Source organism: Apus apus, chromosome 22, assembly GCF_020740795.1.
Source record: "Apus apus isolate bApuApu2 chromosome 22, bApuApu2.pri.cur, whole genome shotgun sequence".
NCBI classification, from domain to species: Eukaryota; Metazoa; Chordata; class Aves; order Apodiformes; family Apodidae; genus Apus; species Apus apus.
This window is the reverse complement of record NC_067303.1, coordinates 1118305-1143297: the sequence shown is the minus strand read 5'-3', so window position 1 is coordinate 1143297 and position 24993 is coordinate 1118305. Positions and strand designations below refer to the sequence as shown.

Sequence of the window (24993 nt, the reverse complement as noted above, 5' to 3'; positions counted from 1 at the left end):
ATGGGCACCCAGGTATACGGGCAGGGAGGAATTAACCAGTGCTGGGACATGGGCTGGCCTTAAATGTGACAGTGGCAGTGATCTAGGCTGTGGTTTCAAAGCTGAAATCAAAGCTGTGTTTCCAGACATTAATGGCTTGTTTGTTGTCTAAGATGGTGGAAAACTAGATAAAAGCCCTCATCCAAATGACCTGTTTGATTTCCAATAGGGCATTGTTCCTGCAGTTTCTAAATAGCCTGCATTAGAAAGACAGAGGAATTAAAAAGGCAAACTCACCCAAATTCATGGGCGGAGCTCTGGGATGCTGGATGGATAAAGGTCTAATTCATAGAAACATCTTTGGCTTCTTTATTTAGGATTTCTGTATATTAAATATGCAGACAACCAGCAATGTCATTTTTTCCAGACTGCTTTTTGCATAAATTAGGATTGTTTGCTGTTCATCAGCTAACCTCACCATGACCCCTCCTCCTTCTTTCCCCTTTGCTTTCCTTAAAACCCATGGGCCCACACTGGCTCCCACTGACTTCTGTGAGGGCTGGGAAGGGGCAAGAAAGGCTGGGGCATCTTTTTTTGGAGAGCTGTGGAGCTGCAATAAGGATGGGCAGGCTAATGAAGCATCTAGAGCAGGTCATAGGGTGTCAGTGAGGGTCCTCCTTCTCCTGAGGAGGTGTGCCTGCCTCGTGCCACCTTGGAGGATGGATTTTGGGATGTGGTCATGCCCTTGGGGTCACACAGTGCTGGATGCAAAGCCCTCCTTAAAGCAGCCTGCCTCTGGGTGGAAACCTGCTCGGCCCCAGGAGCGCTGATAAATGAGAGGCTGCTGTTTCCCCTCCCACCCACACACTTCCACTTTCACTTCACATGTGGGACCCAGCTCTGTGATCCCAGCCTGGCCATAAATAACCCCTCCATCACCAGGCAGTCACAGTGACAATGTGTATTAAGCCTGCCGCTACAAGCGTTATTTTTTCTCTTTCTTCCTCCTGGAGCTCTTGGTGTCCTTCACAGAAGGGAACATCACACCTCTCTGGGGATGTCACCTGTGTCCTGTTATCCTGCCTGAGTTCCCCTGATAATGGATGGAGGGCACAAAAGAGAATCTGTCCAAACATGCTTAGTGGAGCTCAGGAGTTAAATCGGAAAAAGATACAGCTGTTCAGAAAGCCTAATCTTTGTCACAGACAAACTTTCCTTGACCTGGAACCATGTGGAAAATAAACAGCGAGGTAAAGGACATGTTAATAACTCACTTCCACAAGACCAAGCCTCACATTTCTGCTACCACATTTTTCCCCCCTCTGCTCTCATAACAAAGAGCATTTTGTCAGATACATATATTTTTGCCTTGGTTTAGATGTGCAATTAGAGCAGCCTGCCAAAATATCTCCAGTCTACATCCAGCTGCCAGGCACATCACACAACTTCCCTGCTCTATGGTTCCTCATACAGGAACATAGGATAATAGTATTTTCTTTGCAGAGCACAGAAGTCATGAAGTGGCACCCAGGAGAGCACAGATTCCAGCTGGGACCACCTGAGGTTATTGTAAAAACCACCAAGCCCTCGTTGTCCTCTGCTGTGTGTCTGTCAGCTGAGGGAGAACAAAAAGGTCTCTTTGATATTGGAAAAAGGCCTCAAGAAAAAGAGAGGTTCCCAGGTTTTTCAGCTGGCCATGTAACCCAAATGCAATGAAATATCTGAATTCTTACGTCACTGGAGCTCTTTCTCCTCCTCACCCCCAGCACAGTGGCATTTCTGACATTGAGAAGATGTGAGCCATGCAAGGAGAAGCCCAGCAACTTCAAAGGCTGTGCTGCCTTGGGTCTGAGTCAAGTGATGAGTCATGAAGCAGCGGGATGGAAAAGCCAGCCACTCCTTTCTCTGGGCCTGGGATCATGCATAGGAACCACGAGCTGGTTCATGGATGCAGCTGAGATGCTGTGCTCAGCACTGCTGCAGAGGTGTCCTCTTGGAGGGAACACAGACCTCCCCAGGTCTCCAGGAACACCTTGAGTGGATCCCAATGGAGAACGTGGGCTCTCTCTTTGCAGCCCATTCTCTGTGAACTGCTCCAGGCCCACTCACAGCCCTGAACCCAGAGCAGAAGCTTTTTCTTCATTCAACTGTTCCCCAACATTTTTGGAGGCAGTGCTTTCCTGGAGAGAGGTCCTCCAAGCCCAGGACACCAAAGCCACTGTGCTCTGCTTTCCAGGCAAAGCCACCTTCACTACAGAAACCAGGGCAGATGGCATGAGGGGACCCAGATTTGAGGTTTGGACTGATGTCCTCAGACAACAGCAAGAGCAGTACCGATAATTACAGCTTCCCATTTGATCTCATCATCGTTTAACCATAATAAGCTGCTTATGATTTTCAGAATGGGTTTTATATGACATTTTCACTGCAGTGCTAATCTTATTTTTTAAAAAGAAGATGCAAAGGGAAGCAGTTAAATGATCTCAATTAATCTTCTGTATTTTTATACTGGCTTGGGAAGCAGTTGACTTTTTTAAAATGTCAAGATTTTTATCAATGTTTTGAATTTCACTACAGCAAGATGCAGGGAATATTTTAACAGATAAAAGAAAATAAAAATATCTCTCTTTTTTTACCCCCATGCTATTAGTAAGTTAAGTAATAAAGAGCAAGTGATTAACTGGCTGCTGAATTAGTTTTGAAATCTGGCCAGATGTGTTTGAGCAGGAATTGTTAGTTGATAGCATTTTTGCAAATCTGATCTTTATTTATACGCTTGCCTGGGAAAAGAGCACTTCTGAAATCTGGCTTTATAGTCCTAGATTAAATTATTTTGGATGATGATTTTAATTTACAGATTTCAAGAGGGAATGTGTGATGAAATCCTATCTGTTGTTGTTTGTTTGTTTTCCTGAGTGTATCAGATAGTTTAGTAAAAGATGCTCCTCCCTACCAACAAGGCCTAATTTTTCTTGAAATGAGAGAACTGGTAAATGATGACTGACTTTCCAGTTAACTTTTTAATAAATGAACACTGATTTACCTTTTTTCTGGCTGCTTTCAGGATCTCCTGTGCATCCTTCCCCTGCATTATTAACAGTGTGAGCAGGGCAGGCACCTGCAGAAAGGAGATTACAATGATAATATTTCCTTTGGCTTTTAGAAAAGTGATTATTTTCGTGCTTACAAGGCAAAATGTATAAATTTGCATCTTAAGGGCTCAAGCTTGGCAATGTTGTGGCTACAACTTCCCTAGAGATGTTGTTTAATATCAGAGTTAGAGCTGAGTGGAAATTTCTCACTTCCTCTTCCAGAGTGAAAATATGGATGTGACTTGGTGTTATTTTGGATTTTATCATATATATATATATACATGTATATGTATTTATAGCCATGTGTATAGACTAAATATGAAAACTCAAGTTAAAGGAAGGGATTTTTCAGCACATTGTATCACACTCAAGCCAGTTCAACGTATTAAGAGGCCAATATTATTTGAAGCCCATTTCTGTACAGCTCTTGTACCCATGATAGAAGTGAGATAAACCATGTATGAGCCAGTTTACAGCAATTAACTCAAACCCAATGAAGGAGGTTTAACTATAGCAGCTTCTAACCTAACACAGCCTCACCTAAGTCACGTGTGGGCTAATTTTAAGCATTCAGGATGCTCCCATACACCCTGAACTGTTTCTCTTCTAGTCTATATCCTGTATCCATCTCCTGTATCTGAGATAATGGATCTGAGCTCCTGCCTGACCCAAGGATGGAAAAACCTTCTTCTCCTGCTTTTGAAGACAGACAACTCCCCTGGACTTGGACAGCATCATAAAATCACAGACTGATTTGGGTTGGAAGAGATCATCTAGTTCCAGTCCTCCTGCATGGGCAGGGACACTTTCCACTAGAACAGGTTTCTCACAGTCCCATCCAACCTGCTCTTGAACAGATGGGGCAGACACAGCTTCCCTGGGCAACCTGTCCAGTGTCTCACCACCCTCACAGGAAAGAATTTCTTCCTGATATCTGATCTAAATCTCCCCTCTTTCACCCTAAAAGTGTCTCCCCTTGTCCTATCACTCCATGCCTTTGTAAAAAGTCCCTCCCCACCTTTCCTGTAGCCCCTTCAGGTACTAGAAGGCCACTATAAGGTCTCCCTGGAGCCTTCTCTTCTCCAAGGAGGCAATTAAAAGGATGTTTGTCCCATTCCTAGCCTGCTGGCCAGAAGAGATGAGCTCTGCTTGTGCCTCTGGTTTGCTTTCCAGGCCAGCCAGTGACAGAAAGCCTCAGCACCTGGAAACCAGATGTGTGCAGCTCTTGGTGAACCATTGCTGAAGCATCTGGGCACAGGCTGTGTGTCACTGCCTTGATTTTGAGGAGGTGCAGGAGAGAATACTGCTGCAGCCTGGGCAAACCTGCCACAATATTTACAAGCACAGGCAGCTCCTTGATCTGGCTGTATCACGTGGTCCCAGGGCACAGGGAGGTTGGGAAGGTAACCCTCCAAATCAAGGTCCCCTTGTACTGGGATCAGCATGTAACAGCAACTATAAGCAGACAGATTCAGGTACTCAGGGTCAGTTTATCAGCTCCTGCTCTGTTTTTCCAGTGTAATATGGAAATTATGATACCTATAGATCCATAAAGGGATTGTGGAAGCTTACACTCACCCTTAGTGGTTTATGATCTTCAAGCAGAACCACAAACCTGCAGGATCTCTGCCTGGAGAGCAATCTGGGGACTGCAGGGGGGTGAGTTGTGGTAGACAACAGTCGGTGAAACTCCGAGTGCTCTGGCTGTGATGCATTTTGCCCAGGTGATCTGTGCTCCCTCCCCAGCTCCAGGATGCTCCTCTCCAGTCACAGCCACCTTCAGCAGGATGCTGCTTACATTTTCCACCCATTCCTCTTGCTGCAAAAATGGTGATAAGGATTTTTTTGGCGATTGGGAAAGGGACTGTTTCTGCTGACACCTATATCCAGCACCTTCCAGAAGGAGCCTGTGTGCCCAGGTGCCTCTAAATTTAAGCAGCCTATCAGCACACAACCCATGAAACATCCATGGGACATCTCAGATTAGCTAAAAACTTTAATAGTTAATAATAGTGAAACATTAAGGAACAATTTTCTTTATTTATGAGTAGAAAAAAAATCCAAACCATCTGGAATGGAAAGTACTTCTCGACACACAATGGCTTTATGATAAATTCCATCAGCTACCTGAAATTTAACCCATCTTTTTGTTGTGAGCTGAAGCAACTGGCTTGGGTGACTGATGTGGCAGCAGTGACCCCAAAACCAGGCGACCATCTGCAAGCTGGGTGAGGTGATCTGCAGGCAGCAGACGTTGGGCTGCCTTGTAAGAGACAGCTGAAAACAGAAGCCTCTCCATTTTGCAGACACACAGTGGATTGGACAGCCATAATACAGAGGCTATTAATATATAGATTACTGTATCGGAAGGACTGTCTGCTGCAGAGCAAAGCATCCAGCCCAGGGAAAGACATCTTGTTTGCAGCTGCCAGTGGGGTTATCCTGCAGCCTTGGGAAGAGTTGGCTGGATAAAAAAATTGATTGCTGGATATATTCCACTCCTTTGGTGCTCAGACGTGACTGAGCCTTTGTACCAAAGCCCAGGAGGCTGGAAACCTTCCTGAGAAGATGAGAACCCTGTAAATAATTTCCTGCATGAAAATAGCTACAAGATCAACCCATGCCTGATGGCTGCAAGTTCAACAGGTAACGACTATTTGGGCCACCTGTTGATGTGTGTTTCTAGGTTAAGGCTAAAGTAGACGTTCATTCTTAGGAGCTCAAGAAAATCATTAAAAGGCCTTTTCATTGTTTTATGTGCATGAATCTTGGGGTTTATTTTGTTATTTTTTACTACATGCATTTGAGCAATCTCCTGGGCTGGGGTATGAAGAACAGGAGAGACCTTTATGGCTGTGAACACCAGTTTTGCACATTTTATTTATTTGAGAAGCATCTGACAGTAGTAGATGCCACAGAAGAAGCAATAAGGGCTGAATCCCATGGCTGTGTCCTCCTTTTTGCTATTATATTACAGTTTGATATTAGGATTTTTATGGAAAATCACAGCAGCTCTTCTCAGCCTCCCATTTTGCTCAGAAACAAGCTGTCCCAGAACAGCACATATGTAACTCTTGGGTGTTTGGGCTTTGCCCTGCTCCCGGGGCTGCTGGCAGAGGCTTAGCTGGAGCAGCTGCTCATGACTGGATCTGTGCTGGAGCCAGAGACCATTTCAGCCTGGAGCCCTCTCCTGGAGGAAAAAGCAGCTTTGCTGCCTGGAGAGCAAGAGCAGGAGAGGCAGGATGGGCGTATTCTCCTGCATCCAGGATCTGGTGGTAGTGCTGGAGCTTCAGATGTCCCTGGCCAGGCTGTGAGGGTCAGGCAGGCTGGGCAGGGGAAGGCAGAGGCACTAGGAGAGGGCAGCCCCAGGTCCTGCTCTCCTAGAACACAGCATGTAATTTACACAGAGGGCTTTGGAGCATGCTTGGTCCAACCTGTGCTTCTGCTCTCTTCCCTTCTCCTGCCCAGCTGGGAAAGCCCTTGCCTGCCCTTCTGGTTCTGGCAGCCTCCTCCTCTCCAGAGAGCCCTTGGCCTCCTTTAGCATCTGCATTAAAAACACTTTTTGGGGTGATGCAGGCTGGGACAATCCACCTCTACCAGAGCAGGGAGCTGAACCAGTGACTTCCAGTTCTACCTGAGCATCTCCTCTCTCTGGTGCCCAAAAGAAGGGGGATTGCTTCTAAAAGCAAGCAGCAGCTACCATGGCTTGTTTTCTGGCATACCTGATATCAGAGGCATGTGATGAGGGGTTTTAGTGCATGCTACCAGGCTGGATCCTTCCCAGGGTGGAGGTAAGGCAAGTACCAGAGAGCACAGCACTCTGGAGCCAGCGATGCCCTGGGATGTGCATGGCAGCAGGAAAGCTGGAGGTGCCCAGGAGAGCTTTTAGGAGGAAACAGCAGTTTCTGCCATTAGGCACCTCCAGGCAGAGGCAGCAGATGAGCTGAGGTTTAGGGATCAAGGCTTGATAAACCTCTCCCTGCTCTGTGTCCCTGTGTTTCAGTGCCATGCAAGAATAAGCTCCACTTCACAGGCAGTCTGAGGGTCCCAAATAACCCTTGCAAAGCATGCCAGAGCCCTCAGATCACTTTACAGGACACAGGAGCAACACGGACCCAAAAGCCACCACACTACGGGGTGGCAGGAGGCTGCATGACCACCTCCAAGCAACATCTTTTTTTTTGTTCCCCACCAGCGTGACAACTGCCAGAGGTGACTTTTTCCTGGCTGGCAGTGGTGGCCGGAGCGTGAGCGGCGTGGAGCTCGCCTTTCCCACCGCCCTGGATGCGGGGCTGACCACTCCCCCTCCCTTTGAATAGGCGGCCCTGCTGCAAACACTATGGTATTTCCATCCTCTCCAGCTCCAGTGAAGAGGATAGCACCAGGTAGTTGGAAAGAAATCGGAGACAAGTGTGGGAAGCCGTGGAGGACATAAGCTTTTCCCCTGGCCTTTCAGCTAAGTAGTAAGTGGTGATGGGGAGAGAGTCGCTTTAAACTCTTTGGGGGTTGTAGGTACCTGTGTTTATTTTCAAGACATCTAAGATTTGTTTTGCCAGTGATTTACTTTTGCTCTCTCCATTTCCAGTTTCACCCAGTGACTGATTCATGTGCTTGCTAACAGTACTGCAGGGTCTTATCTATATGTCTGAGCTTATGCTTCCCTTTAAAAATCCTTCTTTTTTTTTTTTTTTTTAATTGTATAGACTATGTAAAGTTTATATGTATGTTTAGGAGAGCATTATTGTTTCCCTCATCTCAGTAGAAAGGTTTTTATTAAAGTCGATTAAATTTGCAGTTACTTTGAGCTGCATTTTGGTTTGGATGGGGGTTGGTTTGTTTTTGTGGTGAGGCAGAGGAGAAGCAAAGTACCCAGGGTTGGATGCTCACTCGGCTCCCTCCAGCCCTGAGCACAGACAGACAAGAAGCAGACTCCCTCAGCCAGGGCTGATTCCTGCCTTAGGAGAGATACTTGTGAGGGGTTTTTCTGCTGCACCTCTGTGTGTTTTCAATAGCAATGCCACCCCACGAGTGCAGAAAGTGCCACAGGTGCCAGTGCTTGCTTTTGGAAGGCACTGGAGCCCCAAGTGTGACAGCCACAGGGTGCTGCTGTACCGCTGCCATTCCTTGGGAAGGGCACAATCCTGCATTCACTCCTCACCCAGCAAAAAAGAGCTAGAGGGAGTTATGAGGCCCCAGGGAGCACAGCCAAGGCCTTCCCCCTTCCCATTAGCCTCTAAATCATTGCTTTGCATGTGGCCACTGATTTGGTATTACAGCTACCATCAACTTCCCATCCTGTGCTGTCAACTGACACCTTCGGGGGCTGTGAGCTGGGTCCAGAGCGGTTTCCTGCTTGCGGGCTATTCATGCTGCCTCTAATTTGGCTTTGCCCTGCCAGACTTGTAAACAGCCAGATTTGTTGGGCTATTTTCATTTTCAGACATTTTCATTTTAGCCAGCAGGGAATGGCACCACTCATCCAGGGGCTGAGATTTTAGTGGAAATTTTCTTCTGTATTTTTTGCACCTGGCATTGGGATGCGTGTGTGTGTGTGTGTGTGTGTGTGTGTGTGTGTCCTGTCCTCAGCTTCACTGCTGAGCTTTTGGGTGCCACAGGCCTCTCCACATCAGAAAACACCTCGGTGCTATTTTCCTTTTTATACAACTGGCAAGTTGAGGCACAGAGAAATGAAAGGTAACTTAACTTTCTAAAGCTGTTGGGATGAAAAGAGGTGCTTGCTGGGGCTTTCAAAGCACTGGTCGGGCTGGTCCCAAGTGTCCTGCCACAGGTCACACAGGGAGTTTGGAGCAAAACACAAGACTTACAGCTGGGCTTTCAGGCCATCTCTGAGATGGGGGATGGCTGTTCCTTGCAGGGACAGATCCTTCTGTACAGGGGATCCCTCACTAAACTGTGGGAAACTCATCCGGTCCTTTCTCCTTTTGCTTCGCCCCAGCTGAGGATCTGCCCAATGATGTTGTGCTGTAAGACCATTATTTCACAAAGGGAAATTAATGAGTGAAATAACAGATGACCTAATTACCCCCCCACCCACCCACCCATTCACATCTTCCTGCATTTGCAAGTAGCTGCCAGGATCCAAGGGAGAGCAGCACAACTGAATGGCAACAGCCTCTCTGGTTCAGGATCCCACCTAAACCCCTTTCCTGGCCATGACCTGTGCTGTCAGCTTGCTATAGATTTGGTGGTGCTGTTGACAGTGGCATTATTTTAGCTTAATTATAAAATAGCAACTGAGCAATAAACAAATGAGCAGGGGGAACAGAGAGTCTAAAGCAGAAAGCAGTTTACTCCCAAGTGCAGAGAACAAGGGCTAGTAGGTGCATGTGTATATGAGATTGGTCCAAACCTTCACCGTCCCAGCGCTCTCTTGTGACTGGTGTCATCCATCCCAGCTAGAGTTTGTCCAGACAAATGGGAAGGCTCTTAAGGTACCATCACATCCCCTTCAGATCAGACAGCTCCTGAGAAAAGAAAGAGCACAGTGTTAAAGCAGAAAGTGATGTGCTGACAGGCAGCCCCCATGTCAGCCACATCCATCCCAGAAACAGCACAGACAACCCTCCTATGGCAACGCTGATCCGGTTGCAGTCCCTGCCCTGGAGCTAAGATAGCGGCTCTGGGGCTCAGGTCTCACCCTCACTTTCTCTATATGACCTTAGCCAAGTCCTTTAATCTCTTAGAGTATTTACTGAGGGTGCAGCAGGGCAATTGTTAATCTTGCTCTATTTACCATGACATCATTATTGACTGCCCTTCCTGGTTTTCCTTCAGTAAATCAGGTATTAGCTTTGAGAATGCTGCAGAGTTTTAAAATCATAACAAATGTGGGATGCTCTGATATGAAATGGAGACAGGAGGTAGCTGGTCTCTTAAAAAGCATGTTTTGTAAATAGGCAGCAAGAGGAACACACTCATTTCTATTGCTCATATCCCTGCATTAGGGATGCTCCGTCTATTTTAAGCTAGTGCCAGGGTTTGATGAATTGAATGAGGTTTTTAACATGCCAACCGATCAACAAACACTCCTTCTCCTGAGAACTGAATTGGCAGGAGGCCTGGAAAGTGCCAGGATTCCAAGGGTTAAAGACTTGCGGAAGAATGTAATTTCCACAAGCTACTTTCCCCACCCCCTCAAAGATGATAAATGATCCCTTGATGCAAAAAATAAAATGGCTATCACTGAGCAGGTCTGGGGCAGTGAGCTGCCAGAGCAGCAGCCCACAAGGATGAGTGTGTTGAAGGTGCTGCTTCTCATTTTTAAAGTCTTCAGTCACATTCCTGGAGTCAGAAATGTTCTAATGGGGCTGCTGATGCTGCCTCATCCTCCTGGCTTCCCAGCTAACCCTGCAGAATAGGAATCTTGTTGGTTTATTGGGATGGAGAAAAGCTCCCGAATATTGTTTTGCAGCTGTCCCAGTTGTGCCACCCTGCAGTGACATCTTTACTGGGTTGCCAGCCTGGGGCTAAGAGATACAGGATGGGCAGAAGCTGAACTTTCCCACAACTAAGAAACTGGGGAGCAATCTGAGCCACAGGATTTTACAAAAGACAAGGGAGACTCATGCACAGAGCACTAAACTGGGAGACAGAGATGAGAGCTGCTGGTCTTGACTCTGCCACAGAGAAGTTGCTGTGGTCTCACTCCACTTCCCTTTCTGCATCCTTAAAACAATAAAATAGTAAAACAATATATGGGAATATTGCAATGGGACTTCATGTACCCAACAGACAAAGGTCACTTTGTTGTAATACACATTTTCAACTGTTTCCTAACTTCTGCATAGGTGTGTGAGTTAATAACAAGGACAAACAGCTTTTCTCTTTTAAACTAAGCTTGGTAACTCCTTTACAAAAACACCCATACCTTGTAAAAGAAGGGGGATGGATGTTGAAATGAAATTAGAATCTTAATTCAGTTTAGAAATGACCCAAGAGTCTAATAGCTTTGGCTGGTACTTGATCAAGTCCCAAAATAAATGCTGTTTCTCCCACACATTTTCACAATAAGACAGGAATAATAAGAGCAAACAATAAAGCTGAAGTCAAGCTGTTAAGTCATTAAGGATTTTACCAAATGGCTCTGATTCTCCTCTATTTATTAACAGCTCTCAGCAAGCTGTAGACCTTGATTATCTTGGTGTAAATCTGCAGTGATTTCCTTAATATCAGCCAAGTTACCTGCCACAAAAAGCGTTATCACTGAATTTAGTGAATGTAGCTGCTGAGCAGTCATTAAAGCTATCTAATGGCATCCAAGGGGAGGAGAGGAATTATTTAGGCTCTTATTAGGGGAAGCTAAAGAGAAGAAAAATATCGCTCAGACATCAGGGAAACTTGCTGACAGTGAGAGATGTATTGGGCTGTGAAATAGTTTCCTCTGGGAAGTGGTGGAAGTTCTGTTAAAATTAGCCTAGACAAAGTACAGCAGAGCTCCCTCTCTGCTGTCATCTTGCCTCCTGTTGCTGGCCTTGCATACATGGTTTCCACAGCATAATTATTTTGTGCACAGAATCTGCTCACCTGCCTTCTTCAAGCAGGTCTTGTCTTCCAGGTCCCTTTTTCAGCCTAAAGCTTGTCACTCTGTTGATTAACACTTCTCACCCACAAAATCTGTATCAGGTTGGAGGACTGATTTAACTTGCTTTTAGGTCAGATTTGCCTTGAGCAGACAGGGATGGGGATGCACATAGTTGCTGAGGTTTGCACTGTATTTCTGACTCCCCTTGTGCTTTTTAGCAGTGCAGCTTGCAGGGGATGAGACATAGAAAAGCAAACTGTTCTTGCAATAAATCTATTGGAGCTGCTGTCTAGAGATGGTAATTCCCCTTTTTCAGTCCAGGGCTCAGGAGGGTGCTGCTTTCCAGCTCTGGCAAATCTTATTGATATTTTTTATTGCATGAAGCCTTGTCCTGGGTGTCAGGATGGGTTTAGTCCTTCTCCTGTGACCAAAGCACATGCTGCTTCGAGCATCAACGTGTGGTGCTTTGCTGGAAGGTTCAGCTGGCGAGGGCATGCAAATGGCATTCAGTGAGGCATGAAAGGACTGCTTGAGAACTGGAACGACTTTGGTGTCTTGAGCAAAGGAAAAAAAAAAACAACCAAATCCCAGCTGCCTATTGCACAAACTGCAAAGCAGGAAAAAAAGCTGCTCATGGGGACTGCTCTTTTAACTGCTGTTTTAGTGCTGTAACGCCTTACTCTCGGACACTTGTGTGTCACTGAAATAGGCAAATAAGCCTGTAGATTTGTCTATCTCCATTTTGCAGTTTCTGTCTTGCTTTCACACAGTTTGGCAGTTCAGTCTTTAGAGCTAGAGGGAGATGAGGTGGCTTCTACTTTAAGGTTAGGATCAGTGAATTGGGGCTGAGCACCTTACCTTCATCAGCTGAGCTCAGAAATGGGCTCCACACACCTTTATTGTTCTACCCAGCTGCAGGCTGACCCAGCTGCAAAGAGATGTAAGCTAATGTGTTTTAAAGCCTAGTTAGGGCAGGCTGGTGTGCACAGATGCTAAGATTAGTTAAGGCTTCTCAGCCAGAGTATGTTTTTGGGTTGCTAAAGGCACAAAGAGAAATAGGCTCATCATTCTTTCACCATGCAAGTAGTTTTCAGTTTTGTGAATTAGAAAAAGAAGGGTGTTTTTTAAAAAAATAATACTGGTGTTAGAGCAAAAGTTAGCAATAACAAGCAGGAAATGATGATAATAATTTAATACACATACACATGCAGGTGTTTTGCATTTGGCCATTAGTCACAGAGCACGGTGGGAGACATGATCTGCAGTCCCTCCTTGCCTCAGTGGCAAGTGGGGCCCAGCTGAGGCAGGCTCTGCCTGGATGTTTGCTAAACCACCACACCCCCCTTCAGCACCAAAGCCTCCTATGAGCAGAGGAGGAGAGGAGGGAAGGCTGGGAGTGGGTCCTAGTGCCTCCAGGAGGTATTTGTGGGTGCAGTGCAGAAGCAGAGGCTGAAGGAAACGTGGTTGTGCTGGTTCTGTCTAGAAGATGACTTGGACAAGTGGCTGCATCTGCAATGGTTATAGTTGGGAAACCAAAATGAAGGTATTTCAGAGGAGCCAGAACTGCTGTCCTCAGAGAGGTTAAAGCAGTGGCAGCTCTTTCATCTGGCAGGCTGTGCTGTGTAGCAGTGTGATGAAAATAGCCATTCCCCTTGGCTCCAAGTCATATCCTGCCTGAGCGAGCCCTCCTGAGCCCAGGCTACTCCCCCTTTATTTTTCCCTCCCAGAAACTTTAAGCCCTATTCCCCCAGACACAGAAAATGCCTCAGCCCTGTTTTCCACTGTGCATTTAAAGGAGAGCGGAAAAGACATCTCCATATTTGAAAACCGAGCCAGACTGCAGCTCCTTCACCTCAGCTACACAAATAGGTTAAATCGATGATTAAAAATCACATCTAAGGAACAGCACTGGCCAAAGGACTTGCTCAGAGGAGTATGTCCCATGCCAGGAATGATACATGAAACTGTGACATGCTCCTGCAGGCAGAGCAGGCACTACAAATTACTCAGGTGTATAAGCCCCAGCCATGCAAGGGAGAGCTTTAGCAAGTTAATGGGGGAAAACAGAATATGCCTCTTGAAAACAGAAGAGTTCTTTGTGAAGCAGATTGTTTGTGATAAGACTTTTACAGGAAAGGTGTCGATCTCAACAAACTGGCTTTTTGCTCTTTTTTTCTCAAAAGAAAAAAAATTGGCAACAATCTCCCACCTCTTCTGCAGCAAAGGAAATATGATCTCATCTTCCCTCAGAGTAGCTCCATCAGCTTCCAGGTGATAATTCATTCACCATTGTCAGGCTCTCATCAGTTTACACTAACGGATCTGTATGTTTGTATTGTTGATACAACACGTCTAATCACAATATCTGCTATTAATACAGGTATTTTTCCTCTTCGCTTTTCCAGCTTAAACTTGTTAAGATGACAGTCTGGTCCCTAGCTTTATATGGCTGTGAGAAAGCACAGGTTTAGCTGGTGCTATCAATGGTCATGCTTTCTGCAGCAGGGTGTCTAATGTCCATCCCCATTTCTGCAGGCACCTCTGAGATGATGAGCTACTATATGGACACAACCATTGGCAACGCAGCCCCTTATCCTTTGGGTCGCTCCGGAGTGATGGTAAGAAAGGAGTTTGTGTTATTTTTCTATCCCTGGCAGTGGGTTTTCTCTTTGGTTGCTGTGACTTTGCCAACCCACCCACTGACATGGCTTGTGTTGTGAAAAATTCCAAGGTTTCACGTAGTTCAGGGCAGTGTCTGAATGTTGAGTGTTTACCCAGAGCTTATCTGAACCTCTACAAAGCTGCAAACCTCAACTGGAAATAGGATCGCTGCATCGGATTTCCTGCGCTTGTGTTGGGAGGGGGATTGTTAGGGTAACCATTGTCCTGGTGCCTCCGCTCCCCCTGCTGACCTTCCCTGCTGGGGGTGAATGCAGTGGGATCAGCACAAAGCAGAGCAAGCTTTGGAAAACATTTGGCTGGTTTTCTGGAGGTTTTGGACAACTGTGGTGCTCCTTTTCACAGGTCAACTCCTTTCTATCTGTGAGGCTGATGAGTCATTATATACATACATATATGTGAGGGTGTGATCCTGGGCATGCCTGTGCTGACTACCAACAGCTATGGGACATGTTTGACAGTGCTTCGACCCTTATTTAGAGAAATCAGACCCTAATTTAGAGACATTCATCCAAAAAATACTGACCAGTGCTGAAGATCCTAGTCCAGGTCAGACGAGAGCTGTGACTCTGAGCTGAGACACCAGGCCGTACAGAAAACTTGCTAGAAAGCAAAATATTCACTAAATCAGGATGGTAAGATCACTCTGACACATGAAAAATTTCTAACACAGCTCAATATTTTCCTGTAAATGGCTCCAACCATGCATTTAGCTTTTAAATATTGATTGGAGATGAAGCAAAGCTATTTCCCTGTAGGGAAATAACAATAACAATAAAAAATGAAAACATCCTGAATTTATCTGTATGTATGTATATGTTGTTATCCTCTTACATAAAGATATACATGTATATATACCATAAATTTTATATGGTATATATGTATATATATGTATGTATATATGGTGAATTTGTGTATGAGATATATGCACATATATACACACTATATATACATCTTTATAAACATATATGTATAAAATAAGTATACATAAAATAAAATGAAGGTCATATCCTGGGATCATTTCCATATATCTATATATACTTGTATATACAATATATACTTTATACAAATACATACTTTATATACAAAATACGTATATAAAATATAAATATAGGTTTATATACAATGAATCCAAACATTTATAACCTAGGATTATGTGCATGTGTGTATATACATGCCTGTGGCCTTGGCAGTGCTGGGTTAGCTGTTGGACTGGATGATCTGGAAGATCTTTTCCAACCAAAATGATTATATGATTCTGTGATCTAACCAGTACACGTATCTATATATATAATGTATTATGTGTAAGCATATAATAATACAGTATATCATGTAATATATATGTAATAATAGATAATTTATAGAAATATACACGTGTTTATTCTTGTGCACATATCACACACTTATATATACATTTGTATATAAATATAAACATGACTAACATAAACATGAACACAAGTAATACAAATATAAACCTAATAATCACAAAGAGTATCAAGATAAATAGGAATATGCAGATATATATGGAGGCTTACCTCAGCGTGGGGCTGGGTTCACCCAGCAGAGCCCTGGGCAGGCCTCTGACCCCTCCACCCCCTCACCGGCCATCCCCCGTTTTTTGGGGGGCTGTGGGACCTCCTGTCTCAGGCTGCCCAAAAAGAACAGCTTCAGCTGAGAGGGCTAAAGCGAGACCCCCTGACGGAGGGTGTCCCCCCTTCAGCCAGCCCCGAGGAGCGGCCTCTCGGCTGCCACCATCTTGCTGAACGCGCTCTCACTCTGGGCCTTTATTATTTTTCCCTCACACCTGTTTAAAAAAGGACCTTTTTGCCCTCCTCACGACGCCCCTCAGCCAGGTGAGTTTGCACAACGTAGTTTCTCCTGAGCGAACCCTGTCATCTCGGGGGGTTTTGGGCCTGAATTTGGCGGGGGATTAGTGCTCTGCCACCTCGCGCAGGGCAGCAGCCACTTCGGAATCCCTCTCCCCTGACACGTTTCCCTCCCCTGCCCCCAGAAACAAGGTGCCGCCAGCCCCTGCGAGGACCCCTGGTTTACCTGCGGCTTTCAGTCCTCCTGCTGCCAGCCGAGGACATGCTGCCCACTCTGGGACGAGCCAGCCACACAAGAAGTGCCCACTGGCCTGGAACACTATAGCACAGGTAGATGCCATTTTGGGGGTGGGTTTGCAAACCGGGTTGGCACCTTTTTGCCTGTGCTGTGGGGCTTGGCAGCGTGCTCAGGTAAAATTCAATCCTTAAAGCCCTGGCATGCTCTTGTTTGTTGTCCAGCATGTCTTCCTTCTCCCCTTCTTCCTATATTTGCTTTCTACGCCAGTACTGACTTCATTTATCAGGGTGTTTTGCCCCTTAATGCATCTATAGGGCACCTACCACAGCACCACCAGGTCGGTACCTGCCTTGCTGGTCCTGAAGGGTCTCTCATGGTGGAGATGAGGCAGAAAACAATTATAAACATTAAACCTGCTTTAACTGTTCTGCAGTCAGAGTGATGCTGAAGGCTGGGAGCTTCTTTCTTCCCTGCCATGGTTGGGAGAACCTTTCTCCTCTTTTGGGGGGTGATTTTGATGCCTTGCATGTACCTCCCTAACATTTAGGGACTGCAGCAGGGGTTACTGCTCCCTGGGGTCTCGATAGACGTGGGTGTCTCTGGGAAATTACTGTGGGCTAGGTGGACCTGCCCACCTGCTGGTTACACCTTCAGCATTTCTCATGGTGTTAGCAGGACTGATGTCCTCACCGGTGCCTTTGGAAAGGAAACATGGCCTCTGTGGAGGGTTGCAAGGATCTGGAGACTTCTGAGTTTTAATTCCACTCTGGCAGTCATTTTGGGTTTCTTGCCCTTGTAGCTCATCACCTTGCTCCTTGGGAGGGTGGTGGCATGGTCTTCAGGTAGCCACAAGTGGAGGAGCTCTGTGATCATGCTGTGCTGCCAGGGCTTTGTGGTTGCAATGTTCTGCACAGCTAAAGCAATTCACTGACTTGGATGAGGTGATCATCTCTAGTACATTCAGAATTTGAAAGTCATTACAAAATCACTGGTGACCCTGCCACATTGTTCAACCTATGAATCTTCAAGCTGAGTTTGCAGTTTGGGCTGCTGCTTGTATAACCAGCTGGTAGTGTGGAAGCTGGGTGGGCAGTGGGTCCTCCTGCCTGCAGAATGGCTGCTGGCGCATCAGCCAAGAGCCCGGTTGTGCTGTGCAGAGAAGAGGGCTCAGGTACACCGTGGCACAGGCCAACTGCAGGAACTGAGCAAAAGAGCTCAAATTGTACAAGTGTGACCTTTGCAAAGGGCCAATATGAAGTTTATGTTTCACTTAAGTCCCACATAAGCCTATCATGAAGCACTTAAATCCCATGTAAGCTTTTGCGTGGTATGTGCTGGTCTTCTGTGACTTGTTCCCGGCTCGCTAGTTATGCACATTGGCCCCTTGGGAGGGGAAAAGCCCTGGTGTTTAGAGACTTTCTGCAGCTAAGGAGTTCAGCAGAGCCAGGGACTGTTGCGGTGAAATGTGCAGTTTGAAATCTCTCCTTGGCAAATATTCAGGCAATTCCATTTTTTTTTCCTCCTTTGGTGAGCACTTGTGTGTGAGCAGGAGATGGACACAGAGCGCTACGCCTGTGGCTGGAGCAAAACTCTGCTGCCTATTTCCAGCTGTTCTTATTTCAGCTATTTGCTCAACTCCTGTGGGTGACCTCTCTCAGCGTGATGTCAACTCTGCTCTGATGAAATCTGCCCTTGCAGCATTTGGATTTACTCAAACATTTTGCAAATCTGTGCCTGGAAAGTTTTCTTTGTGTTTTGTGTTGTTTTTTTTTTCTCCTACCCTCTCCCCTTTTCTGTGAAAGTGCTCTCTCCAGGGACCAACATATCTGCATCCCAGATCTTCATTACCCCATGCTGGGTCTGTGAAATTTCTTGTTGCAGAGACTGGAGCCTGGTTCCAACCTCAGAGAAGGCAGTAAAAGAAAAAAAAAAAACGGTTGTTGTCCTCAACAGGTTTCACTCAAACTTTCAGTATATAGGGACGGGTAGCACAGGTCTCTGATTCTCTTGCAATACCTAAGAATTACTTTTCAGTTCTTCCTGTTGCAAAGCAAGGTACTCTTTCTCAGATTTTTTTTTTATTATTCTGCTGTTTCTTAAGTCTAGAGTAGTTTCTAATTTTAAATGAGAGGAAACTCTCATTTGTATATACTGCTAGGAACGGTCTTTCATTTCTCCTTTGTGTTTTGGGTGCCCATTAAAACCATTTGTCATCTATTCTTCTGGTGTACTAGAGGCTATTTTGGTTTTCATGGTCTTGGTGTTGGTGAAAGAAGCAAGTCAACAAGGAAAACGCAAGTGTGAATATATCCTCTTGCAACAGAAACCCACAACGTTTCTAAAAGTTTAGAGCTGCTTGCATTTAGAGATATTTTGCCTTTGAAACTTGGGTGAGTTTATTTACGTCGTGCTTGGAGTCTGATTAGATTATTCAATGACATGCATAAAGGTAAGCCTGATGTGGGATTAACTTGTTGATAAAGACAAGGTGGTGGCTTTTGAGAAGGTTTTTTTTGTTGTTTAAAAAGCAAAAATTAGGAAACATGTAGCGCAGGTTTTATTTGTTAGCTTTGCTACCACAATCTGCAATGCAGATTACTGTCCAGAGAATCAACCCAAATGGAGTCCACAGCAAGCAAAGGGCTCATCCCAAAGGTGATAAAAAATAACTAGCAAGAAGGGAGCTGTTGCCTGTTTATGAAGAGTAGCTCTGCTTTTTGGACAGGTGGGAATAGGAGCGCAGAGGCCATTGCACCTTAGCTGAACCATATGGCAGCCCAGAATTGAGGGTGCCATGTCTGCCCAAAGCTGCAGGGTTGCTGAAAGGATGCTGAAAGCCACACTTAGCACTGTATGCTTAATTCATAAGGCAATAGTATCCTAATGTTACCCTCTGGCAATACTTTTTGGCTGATACAAGGTTAGGCATAAAATTGAAGCGGAGAAAAAGATTTGATAACAATATTATAATTTCAGCACAGACATAGTCCTGCCTGCACTGCCTTGTTGAGCCAAGGCCACTTTGACAAGCCCTTCCACTCTGAATGGGTTTGTTTTCCTCAGTGATAGGGGAGATAAAACTGTTGTTAGTGGCAAGCGAGAGATGAAAATACTCTGGCTGAAGAATTTCCGCCACTGTTGTTGTGCTGAATTAGCATGCCTGGACTGAAGATGCTCCCGCCCTTTTGGATACTACAGAAGCATTTGGGGGAGTGATCTTGCCTTCACTGAGGCAAATGGGATTGGCTTGGGGATTTTGCAAGGCAAGAAATGGACTGAAAACTTTTTCTAGAGGAGAAATTAGAGCTGCAGGTCTGATGCCACCCAAGCATCTTCCTCCCAGCCCAGCTCTCAGCTCAGCCTGGACTGCAGGCAGGAATCCCATGAGGACCACCTCCAGCCTTGGCCACCTCTCCCAGCTTTTCCCCATGTTGCTCCTTCCTTTTCTGTGAGACCTGCTCTTTTCCCTGGTGGAGATCCCTAGAGGAAAGCTCTTTCTGTGAGCAGTTTCTGGGCCATTTTCCAGGCCCACGCTTGGAGGAATGGGGCTTGGGGAGGAGGAGAGAGGAGAGGGAAGGTGAAAGCTCAGCCCAATGGCTTCTCCAGCTGCAGCACATTTTCCAAGCAAAACGTTAGAAAAAATAAATACATAAATAAATAAATAAATAATTCTGTGGTTTTTTTTTCATGTCCTTTTATCCTATTTTTAACTGTGGCCTCCTTCCTTTTCTCAGCCTCCTCCAACACTTCCCTCCTCCCCTGCACTGCTGCTGCCTCCCCCGCACGCTCTCTGCAGAGATGAATGGGTGTCTTTTCACAGGGCACACACATCTGCTTGTGGCTGCTAGACCTAGCAGGACTTCTCAGGCAGTTCTCGATTGGGCAGTCTGTCTTCTCCCTCCTTAATCAATGAGGAGGGGGCAAGGGAGGACATGGAGGAAGGTAGAAGGGAGACAAGAACAGGGAGAGGAAAAAAGGGGTGAGCCACCACTGGGAGGGGAGAGTGAGAGCAGAGCAGCTGGATGCTAATTCATTTCAAGGGTCCACAAAAGCCAAGCACAAAATGCTGCCTCTGCCCAACCTGCTGGTCATTCTTCCAGACATTCCTCCAGATCCACAGCCCTCCCTGGCCGTTCACTCCCACCTGGGGGATGAATGAGCCCTTTCTGCTGGGCTCTGTTGTCCTCCTCTGGCCAGCGAGGCGACCCAGCCTCTTGCAAGCCTTGGGGTCTGGTGCTGTGTATAGCCTGGTTGAAATGGATTCTTCTTTGACCCTTCTTCTCCCTGATGGTCTTTGGGTGTTTCATTGGCTCCAGTTAAAGGCATGTCACAGTTTGGGTGTGCAATCTGGGTTTGTTGAAGGACATGCATAATTTTCTCTGTTAAGAGCACTTGCTCCAGTCTATTGGTTGAGATAAAAGATCCCCTTGTGAATGAATTGCTGAGCCATGGGCTGCCTGTGGTGTCTTAGACTCTCCTGGCCCTTTTACAAGGCCCGTGAAGGCTGCTGAACAGTTACTGTTTGCTCTTCAGCAGGAGCTGGACTTAATGTCTGATTTGTGTGGATCCCTGTTGTTTTGCAGGTGAGGAAAACACGTGCTGTGATACCTGGTGACGCTCCCTCTGCATCCCCAGCTCTAACGTGCTGCAAGTCAGCACTTGGAGAGGTTTATTTGTGCTGAAGCAATAGAATTACAAAAATCCAGGCTTTCGCTTTTCCATTTGTTTCCTGCGTGACTCTGGAAAAATCGCTGTCTCGCCTCTCAAAGGCAAAACCCAAGGGAGCTCCCTGCTCGTTGGGTCGCTACCAGAGAACCAGCACTGAGCTCTTTTCCCACTTGAACTGCAGACTGGTGTCAGCTGGGGATCAGCTGCAGGAAGGAATTGTGCTCTCAACAGGGTGTTAGTCCCTGGGATGTGGCTGGAGGAAAGCTGGGAGGTTGTTGCTTGTTTTTTGGGTGATGCCTGCATATTTGCTAAGGGCCTCAAGTGTTAAATCCAGGAGCAGGAGCTCAGCAAGAGGGAAAATGCAAGTTGGAATGCTGGACCAGGACTGGCAGATTTGGTATTCCATGGAGAAGGAATAACTGAGTGTTGAGTCAAGGAACTCAACTGAGGAAAAGGACTAGCCAATAGAGTATCCAGGGCTTCCATGGTACCTTGAGGATGACTGCAGATGTCTTGTTTTGGGATGGTCTTGGAGTAGGATTGATCTCTGTAGAGATGAAGTGAGGTGGATGTACCTGTTTCTTTTTTCCAGAGGAGGAGGCTATCCTGCACCACCAAACACTTGCTTCAGACAGGCCACAGAAAGCACAGCTGGGGTTTTTTTGAGCTTTCCCAGTCTCCTTTACCTACAGACCCACAAGCATTTGCCTCTGAGGATGCTGGGCAGCAGAACACCTCTAGAGGGTTTGGGTTGCATGATGGACTGCCCTTCTTGTAGCAGCATCTAGGTGGGCTTTGCTGCCCTGACACAGAGCAAGGAGGGCAGCATGAGTGAGACCAGCTACTGTTTTCTCTCCAGATGACCAGGACTGGCTGGGTGATGCCAGGAGACCTATGTACAGGGCAGGCAGAGGGGGACATGGGGAGCACCGGGGCTGGGACCCTGAAAACAGCCTGTTTCTCTCAGCTCCTGGCAGCATGAAGCACCTCTCTCTCCCTCCAGATGTTTGCTGTGTTTATAGCTGCTGAAGCAAGAGACTGAACTCTCTCATTAATACGTCTCTCTCTCTCTCTCTCTCTCTCTCACATTGAAGCCAGAAGTCTCAGCTCAGAGGTTGCAGCTGGAAAGGAGCTAGCTGGGGGTGAGGGGTGGGAGAGAGAAGGGAGGTGTATGCAAGCCTCCCATCCCATTCAACTCCCCCTCTTCACTTTCCTCCCCCCGAATCCTCCCAAAATACACATGCCCCGAAAAAAGAAAAACACTAGCAGATTTTTTATTTCAGAAAGTAAACACTTAGGCCATGGGGGTCTGGAGGTTATGGGAAAAGAGGAAACCATTGGGCTAATCAGGCCGGGACACACTTCCCCTGCTGAAATAAACCAGAAATCATTGCATTACAGGGCGCCGCCGTGGTTAACCCTGGTGCTGCCAACAGTGCTGAGCTCTGGGGAGCTGCAAAGCCCAGATCCTGCCCACGCGTTTTCCCCCAGCCCCTGGTGTTTAGCCAGGGTGAAGTGCCCATGCAGAAGGGGAGCCAGCACTCTGCTGCAGCCCTCTGGCATGCTGGCCTTTTGGGAATGAGCCACGGGGAATGTTTTAGTAGGAAATGAAATCTTTTTCTTTTTTCCTATGGTTTATGAGCCATCCTATAGAATTTCGTAGTTATTCTTGCCTGAGAACTCTGCCTGACGGTTGCAAACCTCGACAGAGAGGAAATCTTTCTCTGCTTGAATCAGCAAGATTTGGGGATAATTTCTGCAGAGCTTTGAGCTGTTTTCTGAAAGCTCTTCTTTTTATCCTTGCTAGATTTGCATTAGGTGTATGTAACTGATTAGATTCCTGATTATTTGGGAGGAGGAATCCTTCCTGCCATCTTTCACTCTTGTGTTTGTGGAGCACCCAGCAGATGGAATCTGGCTGTAAGATGGGGCACCCTTGATGCTCCTGCAGGACAAAGAATAACTGTAGTCCAGGTGTAAATGACCTAATGGGCCCTTTGTACAAACTTTACAAAGACATCTCGATTAACTCTCTCTAAGCCTGGCTTTGGACTTCTCCTGGCTCCTTTCACAGTCTGAGCTCCATACTAGAAGTAGATGCTCACTACCAGGTCTCACACACTTTGAGACCACTGCAGCACTCTCTGTTTCAGAAAGGCTGGATCTCTAAGCATGAATATCTATCACAGTAAATGAATATTAGAGATTCTGTTACTGTGAGCCTGGGTCTGTTTGATCAAAGCTCTTAGCATCGATCCTTGACTCCCTTTACTGAGAGGGAACAAGGATGAAAGGAACAGCCAGCATGGAGCACTTTGTAGCCAAGGGAAAGTGATCTTTTACCTCATCTGTTACAGTGCAAGCACTGGTGGTGAAAGGTGCCGTCACCGGTTCCTTGAGCCATCAGCTCAGATCTTGCAACAGTCCCACCAGAAGGCAAATCCCCAGATAGTGCAGGATAGGGGAGCTGCAGACCTGCTGTGTCCCACCCTGCTATCTCAAGAATGCATTTGAACAGGAGTTGTTTCTGCAGCCTCTGGAGGTCGAGGCTTCAGATGGAAATCAAGCTCTACAGAGATAGTCCCAGAGGGCAAATTTCAGAATTTTTGGAGTTGGTGTTCAACTCAGATAAGCCCTTGAGAGCTCAGATACTTTATCTGGACCTTATCTGAGCTATTTGCATCACTTCAGTCTGAGAAACCAGGCTGTCAGACGTTGGGAGGGGGAGCAAGTTGCTTTAGGATGGTCTGTATTTTTTTTTTTCATTGTTATTTCTAACACACAGACACCTCCAGGAAGGCTGGACTGGCCTGTGCCCCATGCAGCTCAAGGAGCTTATATGCAGGCTGGAGAGATGAGGAGCAGGAAGGAGAAATACCATACTTAAAGCCACACAAGACTAAGTACAGGATTAGGATGAATACTCCATGAAGGGATCCTGTAAGGGATTGCATCTCTCTGCTCTTTCTGAAACTAAATAGCAGTAAACTCAAGTTGCCTCTGCTGTTAATTGTGGTTGGGAATGATTCCTCCCTTTCAAAGCAGGTCTGAGCTTTCTCTAATGCAGTGTGCTTTCTGCACCTTGTTTACTAGAGCCTGTTTTGTGCATGAGAAGTTTCTCACCTTGTCTGGAGCTCCTGAGGGCAGATACAGGGTCCATGCTCTCTTGCTCCTCTCCTTGCATCTCTCCTGCTTTGCAGCAATCAACTGTTTGAAAGGACCCTGCAGTTCCTGGTATGTATAATGCAACATCCCCAGACTATGGGGTGGTTTCATTCACCTGAGCTCTCAGTCCTGGTGGCTCTTCCCCAGCATTCATGGTCTTTTTGTGGAGGAATGGTTCTCAGGGATAAGAATAGCAGATTTAGGAGATCTGGCTGAGAATTTACAGCTGGGATTTGGAAGGCCTTGGCTACAGTGCTTAACAGAAAGTCTTTAGGCACTAAATCCCACTGACTTCCATTGGAGTGAGATGCCTAAATCATTCAAAAGGCTGCCTGTGAGTGACTGTGCAGCAGTTTCTCACGTTGGAGATGCAGATGATTAATTCATTGCACATTTTATTGCGATGCTTAATTCACTGAGGTCAGGCGACTGACTGGAAGTCCCTGGGGAATGGTGTTGGACAAGTGCTTGATATTGTCAGAAAAATAAAAATTGATGTCTTAAGTGGCACTGAACTGCTGGTGTGGGTGAGCCCTTGAAGCTGCTGAACATGTGCTGAAGTTTACAGCCCACTGGATGGACCTTCCCCTCTGGGGGTTTGTATCAATAGGCTTTGAAAAAGTTGCAGTGAGTTAATTGTTGGTTGTTTCACTAGAGGTGAAATGGAGTTTTTCTCTCCCCAGGAAGGAAGGTTGCCTCTCTGGCAGCAGGCAGGGCTAAGGAGGTTGTGTGTGTATGTCAGGAAGATGGTTTCTGTGCAGAAGAGCCATGGGAGACTTGTAGTTGGCCTCCAAATTACTTGAG

The 24993-nt window shown here is 46.3% G+C and overlaps 1 protein-coding gene across 1 annotated transcript in view; it reads left to right on the top strand.

Annotated features, from left to right (window-relative positions):
• Nucleotides 1-7444: 7444 nt before the first annotated feature.
• The window catches only part of ETS1 (ETS proto-oncogene 1, transcription factor), a 75978-nt gene continuing 58429 nt past the window's right edge, over nt 7445-24993 (top strand). Inside the window, exons 1-3 of the mRNA XM_051638533.1 lie at nt 7445-7534; nt 14149-14231; nt 16304-16448. Of these exons, the coding sequence (XP_051494493.1) occupies nt 14160-14231; nt 16304-16448 (217 nt within the window). The 5' untranslated portion in view covers nt 7445-7534; nt 14149-14159. The remainder of the gene's footprint in view (nt 7535-14148; nt 14232-16303; nt 16449-24993) is intronic.